The sequence below is a fragment of the Asterias amurensis genome, chromosome 9 (assembly GCF_032118995.1).
Source record: "Asterias amurensis chromosome 9, ASM3211899v1".
Classification (NCBI taxonomy): domain Eukaryota; kingdom Metazoa; phylum Echinodermata; class Asteroidea; order Forcipulatida; family Asteriidae; genus Asterias; species Asterias amurensis.
The window spans coordinates 20,314,903-20,332,244 of record NC_092656.1 but is presented as its reverse complement, the minus strand read 5'-3'; the positions used below and the strand labels follow the sequence as shown (position 1 = coordinate 20,332,244).

Genomic DNA, 17,342 nt, shown 5'->3' with positions numbered 1-17,342 from the left:
GCACACCAAAATGCCTTTCCTTTTATCTGAAAATAATTATTCGTCGATTTTCGCATGCGTGACCTAAGACGTTTCTGAAAAGGCCGAACATTCCAGAATTCCAGAAGCCCTTTTGACTAATTAAATATTCACACAGAGGTCACGCACGGAAACCGAAGAATAATTTTCAGATAAAAGGAAAGGAATTTTGCGTGCTGCGGATTGATTTATGACCACCCATTTAACAGTCATTTGTTACCTCAAGTTTGTTCTTTCAGATCAGAGCCGCCGATCCTCTTTGTTATTGGTCAATACTTCAGAAGTTGACCTTACCCATACAGTGAACCTTAGTGATGTTTTGTGAAGGTTTGTATGCGTGAATAATAAGAATAAACTATCAACAATTGTAAATAGGTTACAGGTTCAACCGGTCACGCTCTATGGTTCAACCATGGATACATTATTCCTCCATGACTTTGTATTATATCTGTTTTGAGGGCCTACCTTTTCTAATAGCTGTATACCATACACTATATTACTGCGATAGCCACACTGACTACGAAAAAGACAACGTAAACCCATTAAGAATACATTCAGACACCAATGCCCCTACTCTGGAATCAGCTTACCAGTAAACCTTTTTTTTATTTTTTTACTGTGCACGGCTTAACAAAATATTTGAAAAACCAATTTCTTTCTACAAAAATTCTCAGATGAATATCCAAATCATGGATACCAAATCTTGTTTGATTTGACGTTGCATTTAGTGGTATTCAAGTCCCCTTTAAGTAACAGTGACGTCTTTTCATTATATACTGTATAGGTCACACAACTCAATCAAAACAACTTTAACACAATTTCTTCTGTTTTGTTCACAGTCACAATCACATGACTGAACAGTCATTTCCGTCAGTGATAAACAAGGGACTATAGTATTACATTCCTCCATGGTAAATTTAACTGTTATATAGACGAGTCAAAATCCTAATAGGTCGACACATGAAGTATAGACTTGATTTCAAGTCTGAGATCGAGGTTATTCCTCTTCATCAGCCACACGAAACGCCCCCACAGATGTATTGGCTTTCGTGTAGACTATAAAAGCCACGATCGCAGACCTTGAACCAAGTCTAAGTAAAGTCACGCGTAACATTCATAAACCATTACGAAATCTAAATGTGTTCTGTCCTTACTCAATGGTAAAATCTATAGCGACGTACTGCACTTGTTGTCCAACAGTATATTGAATCCAACATTATGTTTCGATAGCCATAGTCGTGACTATTTTGCAAATTTGTGACGTCTACTTCAGCTGCTCAGCTCTTTCAAACGTTATACCACCGTTGTTTGGACAGTAGGTCAGTTCATAAAAAGTCAGTATTTACAAATGGGTTCAATTTTGTTTAGTTTGACTTAACAAACGCTTGTTTTACCATTACAGCATGTGAATATCTCTTTTGAGTAAGTATTGGTTCTGAAAAGAACCGGTGTTTAAAAAGACTCGACGTTTCGATCAGTATGCTCTGATTGTCTTCAGGAGAATTCTGGACTCTGTTGCTGTTGAGTTGTTAACCACCGGTTCTTTTCAAAACCAACACTGGTTTCGACAAACTAATATTTGTTATACTTAGGCCTATTCCACCATGCCAAACCTCAAAACCTACAATTGACTTCCTTTTATATAGCAATTTATATAGAAATATATAGCTACATGGCTTTTTCACTGCTGGACTACCTCTTCATTGTGAACAGAGATTAATCTACTTTGGCTAGTTAATTATATGCGTTTCTGAAATCAAGGCCAAATAAAAAATTGGAATTCCATTACTTTGAAACTGAAATCGCATCAACATTTTGATTATCGATGTGATAAACATGCGGGGTCGGTGTGGGATACGGGTGGAACCCGTAAATAGACTACTGTATGCGCTGCCTTTAAAAGGTTTAATACCAAATATTGATAAAGGGTACCAAAAATACCATTGTCAATTTTTTGTCTGAAACCTTACTGATATGAAGTTCACACTTGAACAGTTCTTTTCGGCAAAATAGTTTTGTTCTCTGAAATGAAGCTTAACTCGAGAAAACTGTACCTCAAAAAACTGTACCTCAGGTGATTTCGGCTACAGTGTGAATAATTGTCAAGGTTTCACTCTTTTCTCTTGGATTTGGAGGCTGGTAATATTAGTTTTTTGTCCAAGATTCAAAGGTTTGTTATTTCATGTTTATTATTGGTCAGTGGTGACACAGTGAATGAACACTGCCTGTGGTTGTTCTGTCAGCTCTACCCAACCTGTATATCACCTTAAAAGTACCAGCAGTGACCAGATTTAATTGTATTCATTTTTGTTTTCTCACGTGTGATTGATCTTTATACGGGCATGTATTCATAGCACAAATTTCACTCATAAAGCTTTATCCCTGCTGGTTGAGTTCACAATCCAACTGCATGCTGCCCAGACTGGTTTCAGGGTGCGCCTTTGCTTCAACCATTTCCTTCCATTGAGTCACGCGTTTGGGTAAGTGTTGGCTTGAATTGCTGTAATGTTTACTTGGGGTTCCATTCATGGTCAATTTCTTTTAAGTCCAAAATTCAACTCACCCCAAATATCGATTTTTTTTTGTTATCCCATTTTTACTAAGAATAAAATCCTTTCTCTCAACATCCACCCATCGGGTCACGATTATGGGTTAAGTATTGAATTGAGTCGCCTCAATGTTTACTTGGGGTCAATTCGTAGTAGATTTTTTCCCCCAAAATTGTTTTGACCCACTCACCCCCAAGTTTCAAGTAGTGTATTGAATAAGCTTTAATACATATACAGTGTACATGGAACTTAAGGCATTGAATGGTAAGGTATCAATGTAGGTTTACGGTAACAACATGTGTATCTATGGCTTGACTATTGTTAGTTTTATTTTCTCCTTTTTCGGTTTTTCACTATTTTTCTTGCACCACCCAAATTTCAATGAAAGGTTGGTTAATTCATAAAAAATATATAAAATTGTTGGGGCCTACCCTTTTTGTGACGTCAATCGAGGCAGACTTTTCCTCGATCGAACACTGAATGAATGAAGCAAAACAACTAAAGATGGGGTCAGTTTGCGAAGTGGTCCGGTCCGACGTCTTTTCAAGCGCTGTGCAGCAAAACACTCTTGGGTCGGGCAACTTTTAAATTTGTGAATGAAATGGAAACTATTTTTTTAGAACCTTAGTAAACTGCTAATTCATACATTCCACTCATCAAAACAAATTAATTGATAAAAGCTTTATTTTGACAAAATACCACTTCCAGTTGACTTTACCAAAGAAGCCCAGGAAAAAATTCCCATTGAGTCCCATTGATATTTTGAATGGGATTCAACGGGATCCCATTGTTTCAATGGGATTCAATGGGATCCCCTGTGGATCCCATTAGATCCGGTTGAATATGTCCCAAATTCCACCCCAATCCCATTGTATCCCATTAATCCCATTCAAATTTTCAATGGGATCCCATTAAATCCCATTGATTTTTTTCAATGGGAATTTTTTCCTGGGAGAGCACATGACAAAACGGGCTACTTTTATAACTTCCACAACTGCTGTTATAGGCAGTTGCCACTAATGGTAATTACTCACCATAATTATTGGCATAAAACCCTTTCTTGCTGGCGAGAGATGGGGAGAGGTTGATGGAATAAAACATAGTGAGAAACGGCTCCCTCTGAAGTGCCATAATTTTCCACGAATTTGATTTCGAGACCTCAGATTTAGAACTTGAGGTCTCGAAATCAACCATCTAAACGCACACAACTTCGTGTGATGACAATGGGGTTTTTTTTCTTTCATTATTATTTCGCAAGTTCGATGACCGATTGGGCTCAAATTTTCACACGTTTGTTATTTTATGCATATGTTAAGATATACCAACTGTGAACGCTAGTCTTTGACAATTACCAATAGTGTCCACTGCCTTTAAAGGCATGGACACGATCGGTGTCGATAGTACAACACACTTGTGAGAAACGGCTCCCTCTAAAGTAACGTAGTTTTTGAGAAAGAGGTATTAATTTCGCACTCAGTGAATAATAATACTAATAATACACTCAGCTGAAAGCCTTTTGTGTTGCATAGAGAGCACACAGAGTTAGGCAACAACGGTGATTTCATTCTCTTGCAATTTGTTGACGAATAAGACTCTTATTATGTAAAAAACAATTTTCATGTTTGTTAAAAAAGGGATAGGCCTACAAGTAAGAATAATTGTATTTGGCATTTACCAAACCTATTCAAGGCCTATAACTCATGGCTATGATAACACAAAATACTCCCTTTGACCATTTTGTCCGCTCTACCCCCCCCCCCCCCAAAAAAAAAAAAACACACACAAAAAAAAACACACACACACAAAAACAAAAAAACAAAAAACACTTTGACATTTCATGCTACTTTCATAACTTCCACAACTGCTTTAACAGGTGTCAACAACCTTGACTACAGGTTCAAACCTCGTACTTCACTCGAACTACTACGTCACATCCCTTTGAACACTTCGTTTGCCCGATCAGAACAAAGTCAACAACGTGACCTATTCGCTCATGTATACCGTAATAAACCAATTAAATATTTGAGCGAGTCTCACAGTTTTTTTTCACGGTCGATTGTGTTCCTATTATGGACACCATAGAAATGCAAATGTTTTTATTGAAACCAGTAGAGTGGGGTAAAATCACAAAACAACAACAACATATAGAGCGTTAAAGAAATGCACATTATAAAAAAAACAGGAAGCAATTATGCAGAAGAGTTTGACTTATTTCAGCTTGTAGGAGGTGGGCCTGTTGAAGCACTTACTGGGCCATTATTGGACAATCTTGCATCACAGTGAAGTCGTCACCCTGGATAAACTACGGTAGTTACACAACCCCAACCCACCCGAGCAACAACATGACTCCCACCGGGGGCTCCCCGTACCGTGGACTACGGCGGGGGAGAACTGTCTGTGGCATGGTGGCTTTCTCGGCAAGTTTTCTCGCACTGTTGCTGGCTGCGACTGCTATTTTGATAACATTGTCCGTGGACACTGATGCGGTTCTACCAGATGGGACTAAAGACGACCAGAAGGCACGCCGTGTTTCGAGGCGTGGAGTGGGCGGTGAGGCCGCTACTGGACTCTTGCAAACGACTGGACCAATAATCGGTAAGAGTTATGTTATTGTATAAGTCCTATTTTATGTGTCCTTAAAGGCATGGACACTATTCGAAATTACTCAAAGTAACTGTTAGCATAAAACTTCTTGGTAAAAAGCAATGGGGAGCTGCTGATAGTATAACACATTGTGAGAAACGGCCCCACTCTGAAGAAGTAACGTAGTTTTGTTTTCTTCAGAAAAAGGTAACTTCCTATACTCAACTATTGTATTACTCAGGCTTTTTTTAGGTATCGAAAAGCACAGATTTGTGCAACAAGTGTGCCTTCTTTTCTTCGACGACCAATTGAGTTCACATTTTCACTGATTTATGATTGTATGCATGTGTTTTTGGATACACCGAGTGAGACTATGGTCTATGACAATATTGACCAAAGGTGTCATGTGGAAGCAAACATGGCTGCCGCTTTATCTCCGTTATTTAAGGTCAAAAAGGTTGACTGGATGTATACAGGACAGGTATTTTAAAACATTTCCGTATCCTGGTAAACCACTTCTTCATTCGTAATATATGTAATATATTTTGGCTTTTATAATCTAATTTACTCAAGACGATATAAATTATTCCTTTTGGGTAAAACTGGGTGTGAGGGTGGTGGCAGGGAACAGGCACCTGGAACTATTAATGTGTGCGTTCGTTTAACTTCCCTAGGTCGACCCCGGTGTGTGGCCAAAAACAAAATCCAGGACAAACGTGTGCAGATAATTACCCATAATTATACAAGGGTGTTACATAATGTGAAAAGGTCATACACCATGAAAAGCCATTTTCGTGACTATAAAAAGCTAGCTATATTAGTGTCCGTGCTTGAGTGCACAAGAATTCGTGACTTCCCTTTCAACTCTGTACTTTTCAGGGTTACTTTAGCGGTTGAGGGGATTTTGTTGTTCGTGGATTAGATAGAATGTACCTATCGAAAGCTAGTACACTGTAGTCACGATTCTACACTTAAGAGTCTATTTATTCTCTGACTTAAGGTACACTATTGGTAATTGTCAAAGACCAGTGTTCTCACTAGGTGCATCTCAACATATGCGTAAAATAACAACCCTGTGAAAATTTGAGCTCAATGGGTCATCGGAGTTGAGAGCAAATTATGAAGAAAAAAAACATCCTTGTTGGATGAATTTTGTGTGCTTTCAGATAGGAATAAAAGACTTCTAGCTAGAAGTCTTTTATTATTTTAGTGAGAAATTACCTCTGTTTCAAAACTTATGCTACTTCAGAGGGCGCCGTTTCCCACAATGTTTTATTTATATACTATCAACAGCTCTCCAATGTTCACTACCAAGTCAGTTTTTAAGTTAATATTTGTTTTGAGATATTACCAAACGTGTACCTTCCCTTTAAACTAATTCCCCCAATGATTGTAATTTGTCAAACGACGTTTGGTCTCATTTATAACTATTTTCGAAATATATATTAAGCATAGCTTGCAGCATTACCGAGTACTATAATGTTCCGTTAACATTTTGCTTTATACTAAAGTAAATTGTTTAACTGGAAAAGTTGGTTTGAACCAACTGCACTGCATGCAAATAATGAACACCAAAATTTAGTAGCATACGAGAAATAACCTCGTTTGTGCACACATACAAGAACATTGACCAAAAAAAATATTTTCAAGCGAGATTTGTTTTCCTTTGCAACAAGCTACCCTGTTTTAACATATTTATTTTTCTTTTCCCGCATAAAGCAACCACGCTCTCTCCGTCATATGATTTCAACTGCACCCCGCCCAGCATCGACAACTTCCCGCCAAATGTGATGAGCTTAGACGTGTTGCGTCACGGCGGTTTGCTCATCAACTTTGCTGTTGTCTGCTACTTGTTTGGTGTCCTGGCGTTGGTGTGTGATAGCTACTTCATGCCTTCACTAGAGACACTGTGTTCAGGTAATGTATAATGAGCCAAAGTCTAATGAGCACCAGACTAAAAATTTAAGATCAAAATAAAAATTTAAAAACTCATTTCTTTTAATCCAAAATTTTAGTATATTAAATAAAGTAAGGCACTTTGAAAGATAGGGCAATTTTTAAGCTATATAAAGGCAAGTTCCACTTGTTAATATTTACTGCAGAAAATTGAATGTTGCAAGTTTGAAATCCTATCCGGGTACCTGACCAAATATTTGGGCCCTCGCTAAAATAACTGCATGTGCCGCACCCACGTCCACCCAGAGGTTAAAAGTACCTAGTAACAGAACAATAAGGTCAGAGGAGACATTCAAGTATAAAGAGAAGTTGTGTGGATTTTCCTGTACATGAAGAATTCAGTTCAGTATCCAGACTGTCAGGCTGTTTCGGTGTTTACTTTAAAATCAAAGGTGTGTTCCACTGAATTACAATGGTTAAACAACTGTTTTATAAACATGTCACCAGAGTGCTGATTTGCTTTAAGAACAGACTAGCATGCTAGCTATGATTTTTTTTTTCTTTTTTTTTCGAATAATACTCAAACAAATTGTTGGTTGGTTTTGTTTTCTTTCGTGTGTTTTTATTAACGACTTTATGTATAGGCAGTTTTAACAACTCTTTAATAGGGGTGGTGTACTATTATGTGGACTGACTCCAGAGTCTGTTGTCTACCTTCATGGTTGTACCAATTTTGTTTTCCGTATACAGTACCTTCATTCAAAGGAAGCAAGCAGATCGTTATCATTAGGCCAACATTATTATTGTTGTCGCCAACAGGCCTTGGCTGTCATTTGGTGAGAGGGCAAGGCCGTTTTCATTTTGCAAAGGGCTTTGTATGGCCTGTGAACCAAATCAGGAATATCTTCCACAACAAAATCTTAAATTCTGTGTAACACTTTAAAGGGGGCAGCAAGGCCAAGACCAGGGCAATGGAGGGCATGGTATCTGTGTCCTCCGATGTATTTAAGACATGCACAAAATAAAGTGCCTCTTCAATGAAATTGTCATATTTTTTATTTTTCTGCTTCTTCTATTTTACTAAACTTCAGCTCTTAACCTATCGGAGGATGTTGCTGGTGCATCGTTTATGGCCATTGGAGGATCGGCTCCAGAGCTTTTCACTTCCATTTTTGGTGAATATATTTTTAATTATGTTTTCACAGTTAATGCCCTAGCTGTTGAATCATGTTAAAATAGCTATACACTTCTGTTAAAATATTGTATTATGTTTATAAGGCGTTTGTATTTTTCCATAGATTCGCACACATATATTATTCATTGTTAAATGAGCGATTAGCTTGGTATGATTCGGATCCACAACCTTGTGGTTGTCAGTTCTAGACTGACTAAATGTTTGTATGAGATATTTGTTGTTTCCAGCTTGGCGTTTATATTATCCCCTTTACTTGTTGGGAAGATCATTAAGACAGACAGATAGACAGACAGGCAGACATGCAAGGTGTAATAACAGCAATTAAACCATTTTCATGTTATAGGGGTGTTCATCGCCAAAGGAAACATTGGAGTTGGTACAGTGATCGGCTCAGCTGTGTTTAACATCCTATGTGTGGTGGGGCTTTGCGGCCTTCTAGCGGGACAGGTGGGTGGCTCCAACGTTATTTATTGCAATATCTTAATCTTGAAAATGGCCATCAGTTAAATTACAACTGAGTTTCTTTCTGGAGATCATTTTGAAAATCCCTCAGTGCCGAAAATCACACCACCAAGAAAGAACGTCAAATTACAAGATGCTTTACAGGCTTGCTTTATTGATCAAAGACCAGCTCTTTTTGTATTTTCTGTTTAGGTCGGGGGTGTGTGAAAAACCGGACACAAGCTCGATGAAAATTTAAATGCAGGGCCCTGATTACGACAACAAAATAGTGGCCTTTCTATTTTCTTCTGTTTCATTGCAATAGTATAAATAATGTGTACATATTAACCGGAAACTAGTTTGATGAGATTTATAATATAGGCCGTGTTTACAAAAAAATTATTGACCTTTCTATACTACTGCATTTCCTGTCAGGGAACTTCCTGTTCTATAGGATATACTGTCATGTGAGACAACTTACATGACATCATAATTACCAGAAAATTTAAATTACCGTAAAAAAAACAGCTGACCAAGTTTTGAGTGCGCCTTTCTTCCTACAGTATAACAAGTGCAATCGTGCAGTCTCAAATAACGGTTTCTTGTTGTCTTCATTTGAATTGTTTTCACATTGTGCACGTGTGGGTATTTTTGGCAAATGGGAGTATAAATATTATTGTAGCCTAACCCTTATCACACGACTAGAACGCACTTGGCTAGGTCTACTTTACTTAACATGTGCTGGTAGGCCTATATGGCAAAAAATGAGTATTTCAAGTGAAGGAAAATGTATGATTAATTCTGTATGATGCAGGTACACACAAAGTCCTTTCTCTTTGGGTTTAGCGTCATATATATTTAAATAGGCCTATAAATAGGGCCTACTCCAAAACTTAATTACTGTAAATAAGGCTATGAGCAATGCAGCTGTGGATGTTAGTAAAATCTATTCTGAGAAAGGATTATTGTCGAAGTAATTTAGTTTGGATTTATATGTTTCACCCCAAAAACATTTGATTAAAAAATACAAATTACGCATGAATCCTTTCTTAGATTTCTGAGTATTGGTGGTCCATTAGCGAAAGCTGTGTCCAGAGATGCGGTTGGTGGCGCTGTCAACGGCCTCGCTAATTTTTTTTTCTAAAAATATCGCGACAGTTTCGTGCTTCAAAGTTTCCCAGCAAGTCGATACTGTATGTAGCTGAAACTTTCACATGTGATGTTGCTTGTATCTTTCATTATAATATCAATCACCATTGATTACCCGGCTTTTAAGCCTTACTACGGAGTGTGAAACCTCATGAGAAAAAGAGGTCCATGTTATGTAGGAACTTAAAACACTTGGCAGAATTACCGAGATTCGTGGGACACAATGAAGAAAAACGGGAGAGGGGGACACACCATGACACAAATCGAACACCAACTAAAATGGAGATATCAAATTATACACATGTATACCGTGGGTTTGTATGGCCTACCCTCCGAGGGAGTTTTTCAACAGGGACAGTCAAGTCCTCACACTAGTCGGTTCTTTGTTGTCATGGGCCCTCATGATCACTAGTTAGTTGTGTATGTTTCAATATATGGATGCGTTCGTTTAGCTTCCCTGGGTCGACCCCCGTGTGTGGCGTGTTTTTTCCCCTGGACGATCGTGGGTAATTATCTGCAAACGTTCGTCCTGGGAAAAAACACACATTGGGGTCGTCCCAGTAAGGCTAAACGAACGCACCCAATAGGTGTCCTCTATGGGTGCGTTCGTTTAGCTTCCCCGAGTCGACCCCAGTGTGTGGCGTTTTCTTTTTCCAGGACGAACGTGTGCAGATAATTACCCACGTTCGTCCTATAAAAAAATCCACCACACACCCGGGTCGACCCAGGGAAGCTAAACAAACGCACCCATGGTAATGGTCAAACACGTGTGTGGAAGTGTCCTGTTGTAGTAAGTCTCGGCATCAACTTCCACGATATTATGGTATGCAGGTCATATATTATGGTATGCAGGTCAGATATTATGGTATGCAGGTCAGATATTATGGTATGCAGGTCAGATATTATGGTATGCAGGTCAGATTTATGTTTAGGGTGATATTTAATCAGGTGATACACAATCATCAAAAAGCGAACAATCTGACTTTACAAAAGGTGTGTTACACTTAGCAAAAACAGCTTTATTTGATAAGCGAATTGATTATGTCTGTTCGTCCATTTTGTTTTACTTTCAGACCGTCTACCTGACAAAATGGCCGCTTGCTCGTGACTCCTTGTGGTACTGTGTATGCATTTTTTGCCTTGCATTGGTTATACTAGACAATGAAGTTCACTGGTAAGTAAAGGAGCGGTTTATCCCTGGGGTACAAACTGTGATTTGTGTTAACGAAATTATAAGAGGGTGAATACTTGCCTACGTCGTGACTATTTTGCGCAAAATGTCCGTATTTTACGAGTTGAGCCCCTTTAATACGCTAACGCTAAGATTAGATTATACATAAAATAATGTCCTTTACCCACTCTATAGGTACGAGTCCATGGTTTTTCTCATAGTATACACAGCCTACCTCGTCTTCTTGTACTTTGACCCAGTGATCAAGCGACAAGTCGAAAAATTTTCAGCTTGTGTTACGAGACACGAAGATGACGAGGAGGAGCAACGCATCGTGAATGAAAAACCCACCGAGAAACCTACCGAGAAGACGGCAGTAGGCTCGTCTTATGAGAACATCAACTCTTCTCAAGAGACAGACGGGCAAGAAGGTAGCACATCAGAAAGCGAAGGTATATGACAAACCAGGAAACTAACGTTCCCGTTTCTGCATCCGCATGTGGAGACATCTATTGTTCTTTCCTTTGTCCATGTAGTTACTATCCCTCAAAGACTTTGTACAAAAAACTCCTTGTGTAGCAAACACTCCCTTTAAAACTTCCCTATGGAGACCTAGATCCAGTAACTGGGGCTCTGTATTCCTTTTTTGGAATTTTGACATTCTGGCAGAAAATATCAAAATTTCGAAAAAGGAATACAGCGCCCCAGTTACTGGGTCTAATGGAGACCATTGTTCGTTACTTTCCCTTTTGTTATAAGACTCCATAAGGCAGCAAATATTTGAGGGCGTTTTACCCTTCCTCTGTTTTTTTATCCAGAAGACGATCAGGGCATACTGATCGAAACGTCGAGTTGAAACATACGGTTCTTTTTCAGAACCACCTCAACTCAATAGAGATTATAACTACATGGTGTTACCGCAAACCTTCGTTTTTCCACCATGCAAAGTTTCAAATCCTACTTGTTTTTACATCATTACTATAAACATTGTCTTGACTATAAAGGCACTGGACACCTTCGATAGTTGTTAAACACCAATATCCTCACTTTCTGTATCCCACCCCAACGTATGCATAAAGTAACAAATCTGTGGACAATTTTGACCCGATTAGTCATCGAAGTTGCGAGAGAATAATGATGTCTGTTGCCTATAAAAAGGGTCTCAGTCCCGAAGTCTTTTATTTGAGTGAGAACAAACCTCTTTTATCAAAATACGTATAACTTCAGAAGGAGCCGTTTCTCACAATGTTTTACACTATCAACAGCTTTCCATTGCTCGTTATCAAGTTAGTTTTTATTCTAACAATCATTTAAAAAAAAGCCACAAAGAACATTGACACGGGGGCTTGTTGAAGACACATCTTTTAATGACAGTTTTTAAACTTGTATACTTCCTTGGGCAACCCCGGGTCTTGTTCGAAGATTTTATATTAAAAAAAATATATATTCTTTTAAATGTGTTTTCCCCTTAATTTCATAGGAGATGAAGAAACGAACACCCTGTCGCCTTTCATCCTACCGTCCGGAGGCCCGCAACGATTCATCTGGGTGATGGGCTTCCCTGCCTCCCTTTTGTTCTATTTAACAATACCCAATTGTTCTCTGAAACGATGGCATAGATGGTACCCTTTGACCTTCGTGTTGGCCCTGGTCTGGATCGGTTTAGTGACTTATGTGTTAGTGTGGATGGTGACGATACTTGGTGAGTTGTACTAAAACAATAACAACATGCTCGCATCACTTGCCTTCTAAAGCAAGAACGCACACATTATAAGAACACGCCTTTTTAATAAATGATTTGCAATAGAATGCAGCTTTTTATGCGCCCTTTGACTGTGCCAGCAACATTTTTTATCCAGTTTTTTCCCGCAACTTTCAGAACAAAACAATAACAACAACATGCTCGCATCACTTGCCTTCTAAAGCAAGAACGCACACATTATAAAAACACGCCTTTTTAATAAATGATTTGCAATAGAATGCAGCTTTTTATGCGCCCTTTGACTTTGCCAGCAATATTTTTTATCCAGTTTTTTTTCCCCGCAACTTTCAGAACAATTTATTTTATACATTGTAAATATTTGTCTTCCCTTAATCAATTATTTCTCAAATAATGTGAAATAGTGTGATTGTTTCTTATTTTTTAATCTCTGTATATTTTCCTGTAATTCGACCTCCGGTCGCCATGGGAATTTGTTTTTAAAATAATAAACCAATTATGAATGAATGAATGAATGAACAAAAAAGGCAAACGAGCAAAACATGAACTTTAAAAAGCCAGTCTATACATCAAATTGGTTTTTGAGCTTAGATAAAAATTCCTGTAAGGGGGCACATATGAAATCGTTAACAAGGTCAGTAGGCAAGTTGCTCCAGCCACGAGCAAAACGGCAGGGGATGGAAAATGTATCATCTCCTGTTTTAAATAACTCACCGCCATCTACATTCAGAACATTTACAAAGCTCTCCAGACTAATAGTAGTGTACATTCTCTCCCAGGTTATGTGCTTTCATTGCCCGATGCAGTGATGGGGCTAACTCTACTAGCAGCCGGCTCCAGTACGCCCGATACTATTCTCAGTGTCATTGCAGCAAGAAACGGTAGGTTTTATTCAGTTCGGTTTGGGTTTAAACAGAGAAAGATTTGCCTTGGATCGGTCGAGTTGGTCTTTGAAAAGCGTTTTTTGACCGTTTATTATAAAATGCATATGGTTAGAAAGATGATGTAAAAGTAGAATACAATGATCTACACAAATATGCCTCGAAATTGCGTGGTTTTCTTTTTACCTCGTCCAAAAACACGGTCGGCCATTTATGGGAGTCAAAATTTTGACCCCCATAAATGGCCGACCGTGATAGTTCGCGACGTAAAAAGAAAACCGTGCAATTTTGAGAGATACTTGTGTGGATTATTATATTCTACTTTTAAAACATCTTTCTAACCATATACATTCCATAACAAACGGTTTCAAACGCTTTTTATAGACCAACTCGTCCAATCCAAGGCAACGTGTTCCTTTAAGGGATGCGACTTTCTATTATTAAATATCAATAAATAAACCACAAGGGCAACTGGATGGGTAAATTTTAAATAGTTTTGGTTTAAACAAAGTCAAATTTACTGGAGCGGGACTTGAATCAACGACCTCCGGATTAACATACCGGTTCTATATTAAAAAAAAAAAAATCCGGCATACGATTCCGGCATACATTTCTGTACATCTCTTTGTTTGTAGTTTTAAAGAGTATCAAGTTTTCTCGAACTTCTTCCCATAGGCTACGGTGACATGGCAATCTCACACTCCATCGGCAGCAACATCTTTGATATCTTACTTGGCCTCGGGCTCCCGTGGTTCTGTCACTCTACCTTTGTGCACCGCGGCAGCCCCGTACAGACCTACAGCGACGGCCTGACGGCGATCGTCGGCATGCTGCTCGTCACTGTGGTTGCTGCACTCCTACTTATCAAAGTCAGCTCTTTCAGGCTGAACAAAGCGAATGGTGTCGTGTTTATTGTTTTGTATATTGTCTTTGTGGTTCCTGCAATCTTACTTGAGATGAATGTCATCATTAAGGGTCTTGTGCTACCGCAATGTCCACGCTCTGTGATACATGTATAGACATTTTATAGAGATATAAAGATGGCCTTTTTCTGTGGGCAACTTGAACTGGAAGGATGGAGACTAATAGACCTTCATCACGGTGTGGCCGTCTTGATTTTACTCCATTCCAACTCATTGTAACCAAACTGAGGCTTGGCGAAATAATAGTCTGGTCCCATGTTTGCGTTATGAAAGTTAGCAATCATTACTGTAATGGGAACGGGGAACACGAACAAGACGGTGACTGTGTGATAAAGGTCTATAGCAAGTATAGCAAGCCGATGAGTAGAGCGATGCCATGTCTGAAGAGTCAATGAGTGGATTAGTCTGGCTGGGGCTGTGGCAAGCTAACTGCCTTAATTCTAATACTACCATTGCAGCCGTAGCCACAGTGGATTGTTTATCTTTGCACTGAGTGCGTTCATGTGCCAATCATTTGGGAACCTTTGGGACGCTAGGTGGCAGCAGACTTACCAGGTAATCTCCAGTGTTTACGTAGTTCTGTGCATGCGCATATTACCGAAAACAATGGATTTTACCCGGTAAGTCTGCTGCCACCAAGCGTCCCAAAAGTCTCCCGTTAAGTTTTGTATTCCTTTCATTATATATCTATTTTTTTACACCTATGTTTTAAAAGTACACGGACAATATTATATTTGTAATGTTTCCCACCCACTGTATGTATATATTATGTTTCAAACAAAAATAATTGTTTACACTTGTTGTTTAGTTATGCATTCCAAGAACTGCTATACGAAGTCCAACGAAGTAACTTAAACTTTATGAGGGGACTTGGCGACTTCTTGTTTGTGTTTATTTGTTTATTAAGTCAATTTTCTTTGTTCAATCCCATATTACTTTTAGGGTATTTTTTTCCTCAAACGTTCTTCCATAAATTTGGCTTGTTTCGTTCTTTAAAATGTTTCTGTTTGGACATATTCACTTTTAAGTTTGAACAACTTTTGTTATTTTAAATAACTTCTGTATGTGATTTGTGGGGAAAAGGTTTCTTTAACTCAGGACTCACCAGAGAAATGTGTTAATCCACAAACACTTTCATAGGGCAGGAAGTTTGATTTTCAAAAACCACCAAGTTGCAGTTATTGCTAATATTTTGTCTTGCAAATGGAAAAAATACAAGTAAATGGTAAACAAACACCTTGAATCAACTGTAAACCTTTCAAAATTGTGTGCACTCAAAGCTGAACTGTTTGGTAGGTTACTCTGATGTTTCTGATCAGCAGAGTGTGGGTTTGAATCCCCAGCCGTGACACTTAACCATTGCTTCGTCCTTCGGACGGGACGTAAAGCCGTTGGTCCCATGTGTTGTGTAACGCATGTAAAAGAACCCAGCCGTCGATTTCACCAAACTCTTCCTAACTTAATTAGGACGAGTCCCAACCCTGCACTGTGGCATGCAGACATTAAGATTAATCCTAAGTTAGGACGAGTTACTCGTCCTAACTCGAGATAGGATTAATCCTAGCTTTTCGTGAAATCGGCTGCAGGGCACTTATCGAAATGAGAAGGGGTTCGCCCCGGTGTTCCTGGCTTTGGCGGCTGTATGCGCCGTAGCACCTTGTAAACCCCTATAAGGTGCTAAATAATTGGGTCTCAAAATTCATCACTGCAATTACCTATCATTCTGAAAGTTTGTATATACTCAGCGCCTTGAGTACCTTGTTTGCTATATAACACTTTGATATTGTTAATATTATTGTGTGTTCGGTTACAAATATAACCAGAATTCTTTTGGCAGTGTTTCATAGTACATCCAATCTAATTATAAACAAGCTTGTTTTGATACCCCCTAAAAACCATTATAATAATTGTTATTATTAATAATAAAACAAAGAGAAATACAACTTGTTTCATCTCGAATTTATCATCTGTTTTAATTTATTTGGTTTTGACAAGAAAATTGACGAGAGAGTGGGACTCGAACCAACAACCTCCAGATTAACCAAAATTAATCTTCTTTATCCCCGATGCAAATTTAACATCTATTATATCGTTGCGGTACCCGCTGCCAAAACATAGGATTCGAACTGCCTCTAGCTGCTGGGCAACCTCGGTAGTCTAGTTGGTAAGACACTGCTCTAGAATTGCAAGGGTCGTGGGTTCGAATCCCACCCGAGTAACATGCCTGTGATATTTTTTCACAGGACTCGGGAAAGTACTGAGTATACAGTGCTAACACACATCGGTGTATGGGTAAAAAAAAAAAAAAAAAAAAACCAAAATTAATCTTCTTTATCCCCGATGCAAATTTAACATCTATTATGTCCAGTGCTTTACCAACTGAGCTATCTAACCCTATGTTGACGGTCTCCCTATTTTGTCAAGATCTTGGTTTAAGTTATTCTCTTTTTCTGAAAATTATTCCTCCCCATAAACCAACAGTTGTCACCCACTTTGTTTTCAAATCGTTCCATGAACTTGAAGTATTTGTTTTTCCTCAAACAAACCGTATAGATAATCTCTATTCAGCCATGAAAATCTGATGTTATGTTGTTGAAATAGTTTCAACAGAACAGCAATTAAAAGCTATCGCGCATCACTCAAACTGCGTGTGTGGTCTGCAAGCCAGTCAAGGCCTAGGCCGCAGCCGTATGTAGCAGCTATTACATTCTACGAACCATATCAATCACCTAGGAGCTTGTATACACCCCATTGTAGTCATCTAATAATAACTCTGTATGGTTATATTGCATTGTTGGGTGATGGTGTGTGCGCAT

The 17,342-nt window shown here is 38.7% G+C and overlaps 1 protein-coding gene across 3 annotated transcripts; it reads left to right on the top strand.

The window, feature by feature from the left end:
* Positions 1–1,160: 1,160 nt before the first annotated feature.
* LOC139942161 (sodium/potassium/calcium exchanger 5-like) lies at positions 1,161–16,455 on the top strand. 3 transcript variants are annotated; one of them, XM_071938897.1, is made up of 11 exons: positions 1,161–1,337; positions 2,393–2,498; positions 4,785–5,162; positions 6,870–7,067; positions 8,138–8,221; positions 8,585–8,688; positions 10,905–11,005; positions 11,198–11,454; positions 12,483–12,704; positions 13,502–13,603; positions 14,279–16,455. In XM_071938897.1, exons 3-11 carry the CDS (start codon positions 4,910–4,912, stop codon positions 14,620–14,622), a joined length of 1,665 nt encoding a protein of 554 aa, XP_071794998.1. In that variant the 5' UTR covers positions 1,161–1,337; positions 2,393–2,498; positions 4,785–4,909; the 3' UTR covers positions 14,623–16,455. The 3 variants fall into 3 exon arrangements, with proteins under 3 accessions (XP_071794998.1, XP_071794999.1, XP_071794996.1); XM_071938898.1 differs by lacking the exon at positions 2,393–2,498 and having other exon boundaries at positions 1,161–1,352; XM_071938895.1 differs by lacking the exon at positions 1,161–1,337 and having other exon boundaries at positions 1,406–2,498.
* The last annotated feature ends 887 nt before the right edge of the window (positions 16,456–17,342 follow it).